The sequence below is a fragment of the Tasmannia lanceolata genome, unplaced genomic scaffold, assembly GCF_043159265.1.
Source record: "Tasmannia lanceolata isolate RefF3 unplaced genomic scaffold, GAP_Taslan_0.1 ptg000018l, whole genome shotgun sequence".
Taxonomy (NCBI): Eukaryota; Viridiplantae; Streptophyta; class Magnoliopsida; order Canellales; family Winteraceae; genus Tasmannia; species Tasmannia lanceolata.
In genome coordinates, this window is record NW_027518695.1 from 69,752,101 (window position 1) to 69,757,384 (window position 5,284).

At 39.7% G+C, this 5,284-nt stretch overlaps 1 protein-coding gene across 1 annotated transcript; it reads left to right on the forward strand.

Annotated features, from left to right (window-relative positions):
• Positions 1-414: 414 nt before the first annotated feature.
• On the forward strand, positions 415-4,292 carry LOC143851266 (uncharacterized). Its single transcript, XM_077360621.1, has 3 exons — positions 415-796; positions 872-1,087; positions 3,971-4,292. Exons 1-3 carry the CDS (start codon positions 575-577, stop codon positions 4,037-4,039), a joined length of 507 nt encoding a protein of 168 aa, XP_077216736.1. The 5' UTR covers positions 415-574; the 3' UTR covers positions 4,040-4,292.
• Positions 4,293-5,284: the final 992 nt, after the last annotated feature.

The window sequence follows — 5,284 nt, forward strand, 5'->3', positions numbered from 1 at the left end:
AAATCATCTAAAAAACAAATTTACAAATCGGAGCCACGTCCAATTTAAGTTGGGGTCCACTAAATGAACGGTTTGGATCCTCCAATAGTGTGGGCCCCATGATATACAGTTGTGACATAAATTTGAGTCCAAAACGAAGTCGGTAGAAAAACAGGAGTTCATTTTGGGAAACGTTATCAGCACTACTGTATTTTTTATGAGAGTACAGTATGACCCGCACCATAGGATGATCCAAACCGTCCATTATATGGGCCACAGCCTGAATAGGTTGTGTCCCAAAAATTATTTCCATAGGTTGATCCTAACCCTCCGATATATAGAGAGTTAGGGTTAGGATCATCTTATGGTGCGGGCCATACCTTACTTCTAATAAAGTGAGGAGTGCCCTCATCAAAATACAGTAGTGCTGATAACATTTCCCTTATGGTTTCTCTCGTCCCTTATTTTGGTCTCATCCCTCTCTCTCTATCAGAATCCCACTCTCCAAAGGCCATTAAAATCTCAGTCCTTAGAGCGGATAACAGATCTCAAATTACCAATCTGCCCTTCTATCTGTTATTCTCCCGATCTGAAAATGAAAGACGGTGATCTACCTGTAAAGAAAGAGTCATCCCCGTCTAACGAAACATCTCTTTTCGGAAAAATCCGCTACAAATTCTGGGCCCTAGCAGCAATTCTCCTCCTAGCCTTTTGGTCAATGCTCACAGGCTCCGTTACCTTAAAATGGTCCGCTGGATCCCTAAACGGACTCACCGATGACTTCTCTTCCCCTATCCATGACGATCTCGATGTTCTCGTAAGTCTAATCGGATCTCCAATTTCATAGAGTTCTAATCGGATCTTTAAATTTGACCCATGTTTTGATTTATAGGAAATTGAAGAGAGGGAGAAAGTGGTGAAGCACATGTGGGATGTTTATACGCATAGTAGGAGGATTAGATTGCCTCGATTTTGGCAGGAGGCGTTTGAGGCTGCGTATGAAGAGCTGGAGAGTGATGCGGGTGGGGTTAGAGAGGGTGCGATTTCGGAGATTGCTAAGATGTCTATGCGGATGATTGATCTTGAACCTCCCCCGCGCCAATCCATGGTACTATTTGTTCTTCTTCTTCTTCTTCTTCTTCTTCTTCTTTTTCTTTCTGTAAATTCATGGGGTTTAGCTAAGCTTAATTCGGAAATGACCATTTTGCCCTTATGGTTTTTCTTCTTTTACATCAGCCATTTTTTAGCTTTAAAATCTCTCTCTCTTTTTTTGCTTGATTTTGCCCTATCCCTTTTTCTGGATCTGCCCTATCCCTTCTTTCTGTAAATTCATGTGGAGAGGTGATGGTAGTTTAATTCGTAAATAACCATTTTGCCCTTATGGTTTTTCTTCTTTTACATCAGCCATTTTTTAGCTTTAAAATCTCTTTTTTTTTTTTTTGCTTGATTTTGCCCTATCCCTTCTTTGTGGAGAGGTGATGGTAGTTTAATTCAGAAATGACCATTTTGCCCTTATGGTTTTTCTTCTTCTACATCAGCCATTTTTTAGCTTTAAAATCTCTCTTTTTTTTTTTGCTTGATTTTGCCCTATCCCTTTTTCTGAATCTGCCCTATCCCTTCTTTCTGTAAATTCATGTGGAGGTGATGGTAGTTTAATTCGGAAATGACCATTTTGCCCTTATGGTTTTTCTTCTTTTACATCAGACATTTTTTAGCTTTAAAATCGCTCCTTTTTTTTTGCTTGATTTTGCCCTATCCCTTCTTTCTGTAAATTCATGTGTAGGTGATGGTAGTTTAATTTGCACCTTCTCCGAATTACCGTTTTGCCCCTGTGTTTTTTTATGGGGATCCGTATGTATCACTGGAAAAGTCAGCCCTTTTCACAGTTTTCTGGTTTTCATTATCTCTACTGGTTCTCTGTGTTTTGTATATTGAAGCATAGGTTTGTTGTGTGTTCTGAAATTGCCATATTACTTCTAAATATTTCAACAAAAGATGAGGGCTTAATTCTATAAGATAAGACATGTGCCTTCTATATTGTTAAAGGTGTTCAAGTTGAATCTTGATTTGTATGTTGAAATTGTTAAGTGTTCAGAAACTTCAGTTTTCAAAGAAGATTATTTTTTGTGTTTATATTTTCTTTTTTGTATAGGTCTTTTGTTTCATTGATTTGAAACTGGAATCTGATACCATCTTGGGTTTCTTTATAACTAGAAAAACCATGAGTTTTGTAGAAAAAAGAACAATAAATTACTGACAATGTTTGGTTTTCTTTCACTTAAATAACACACTATTTGTGGTCATTGATGGAACAATTTAGTGGGTATTTTTGGGGGATAAGACTATTAGAACCCTCTTGAACCTCGGTTAGAAACATGTACCAGACCCAACCGACGATCATCAACGATAACAAAATTGTTCCAATCAAACAGTGCCGACCATCCAAACCAGTAGCCTTCAATTGAACATCCACAATTAGAAAAGACTGGGCCGCTCCTTTATGAGGTTTCTTTGGGTTCTTTCTAGTGCACTTCTTATCCTTACCTAATACAAAAAGAAAAATAAAGCAAGGTTCTCGTTCAACAATTGAAAGTCTTACGACTGAATAGTTAGAATCATACAGGGGGATTTTGGGCGATGACCAAACCATGGTGGGGGAATATATAATCATGCCAACATCATGCGGGAGAACCCAATCACAAGGTTGAGGCCCAAGGCTCCTTTGGGGCCTCAGGGGGATCATTTTCATTATTTTGGAAAACTACCGAGTACTGGGTTAGTCGGCCATATTATCTAAGAGTCTTGTGTGGTTAATTTCTCAACAAATAAAGAGATATGTTCATTGATAATGTAGGGAACTTAAACGGGTAGAACTCACACCTAAAAGCTAGCTGTTAGAGGGAGGGTGCCCATTCCCTTATAACCCAGCCCCATCCCCATTACTTTACCGATGTAGGACTATTTGCTTTTGCATGGAACCCCAACAATCTCCCCCTCCACGTGGAAGCAACGTGGATCATCTCGCCCCTCCACGCGGCGGCAACGTGGGAACCATGAGATCTTCTCCGAGGGAATTCCACTGTCCTCGGAGGCACACCGGGGTTACCGAGATCTTCCCGGAAGTTACCACGCCCCAGCTCTGATACCATTTGTAGGGAACTTAAACGGGTAGAACTCACCCCTAAAAGCTAGCTGTTAGAAGGAGGATGCCCATTCCCTTATAGCCCAGCCCCATCCCCATCCCCATCACTTTACCAATGTGGGACTATTTGCTTTTGCATGGAACCACAACAGATAAGAAAACGATGTGAACTGTGATTGGATTGATGAGAAAATTGGATCCTTGGTCATGAACAGTGATTTGATTGGTGATAAAGAAAGAGAATTCTTAGTTCAGTTTTCCCCTTCATAATAGAAAAGGGATAGATCATTCTATTGAGTCTGACTCATAGTGGAAGGACTCTCGGTCAATGGATCAAAGTTACACCAGGGGATAATAGGTTGATGACTCGCTATACCTCTCTTATCTTCTGAGTCGATTCACACTTGAACATTATTGTCACTCTTAATAATTAGAACCGGACTACCCTTGAAAAACTCGAGTCTTGCTCAATTCCAAAATTTGGCATGGTTTGAAGGGTAACTTTCTTACTTTCTTAAAACTCTAGAAAACTCGATCGAGTTTCAACTCAAAAACTAATTTAGGCAAAGCTTTTCAAGCTCAATTGAGTACTCCACCAAGGGTAGCGTCAGTTGGCTTGGATCATCAGTAAGTTTCAAGTATTTAAACCTTGGCTTGGCTGTCTTTTTCCCATCCTATCTTTGTAATCCAAATGTATCATGTAATTATCTTTATTTTAGCTTTCTTTTTTAAAACTTTGAAGCATTGATGTTAATACCGATCAATGTATCAAGTAAAAGAAATTTGTTTTGCACATTGCTACCAATTATAAACTTTTCTAATAGATGGTGTTTCTATGTCCATGTTCAGAACACAAAAGAAGCAAGTTCCAAGGGAAAGGAAGGAAAGAAGAAGACAGGATCCCTCGCAGAGAGTTGATAACAGGCAAAGCCATGGGAGACTCACGTGTTTCTTGTATTGCCTATCAAATGTATTTGCATATTAGCCTCAAATAAATCTTCTTCACGGAGTTCGTTCTTCTTTTCTATTTACCTCTTTCCCTTGATCTACTCTTTTTTCCATATGGCAAGGTGAAAGTACCTTTGAAGCGGCATTTTAAGTATCTGTATAAAGTCTCACCTAAAAGGTTTATGCTTTTTTACTTTTGAAGTATGTTTATGCATTTTGACCCCATCTAAAGGTAAATTAGAGGTGCCTTAAAGCAAGCTTTTCTTTTTATTAGGGTGAGCATATTTGCTCTAGTGAGGATCACCAACATTTCCTGCAATGTGGGGGAAAGCATTTGGAAGAAAAGGTGTAGAAAAGTTGTGTTGCACCTTTTTTCAGCTTAATCTTTCATCAAGTAGTGAGTCCAATTCTATACCTATTGGCCATATCCTAGAACTTTTTTTTATTAGATAATCCTAATTTTTTTTAACTGGATGACTTGTTTGGAGTGGAAGGTTGCGTTTGGCAACCCTTCATGGAAGGGATTTCAACTGCCCAGAATGAAAAAAGATCCACAGAATGCAGTTCTGCTTTTCATTTTCGACTGCCAAGAATGAAAAAAATTCCAGAGAATGCAGAATCAGTTTCTCCCGTTTCTGCTTTCCCAAATGTCAAAGTATGCAGAAGCAACTCAACAGTATTTTTAGAAGATTCTCATTATCCTGTTTCTGCCTCATTTTTTGGGAGAGAATGAGAAGCCTTGTGTTTAAGGGTGTCAATTTTGGCTCGGGCTCGGAAGCTCGGCTCGAAAAAAGCTCGGCTCGAATCCTTAACGAGCCGAGCCGAGCCGGGTCGTTAAGCTTAACTAGCCGAGCCCGAGTTAGGCTCGGCTCGTTAAGGCTCGTTAAGAATTTAATATATTTAAATATATATATTATATATCAATATATACATTAAAAGGGTTGTCCATGGAGTGAAAGGGTGGGGATAAAATATGTCACTTCATTTTTAGAACCCCATTTGTTACTAGGACCACCCCCCATAATGTAAAAAAAGTAGTCAAATTACACTAGTAGGGCTGTCCAGGTAAGATGAGGGGTGTGAACATAATATAACCCCAGCTCGGTAAGGCTCGCGAGCGCGAGCCGCTCGCGAGACTGACCGAGCCCGAGCCTCACTTGTGAGCTTAACGAGTTGGCTCGGCTCGTTTACACCCCTACTTGTGTTTGGCAATTA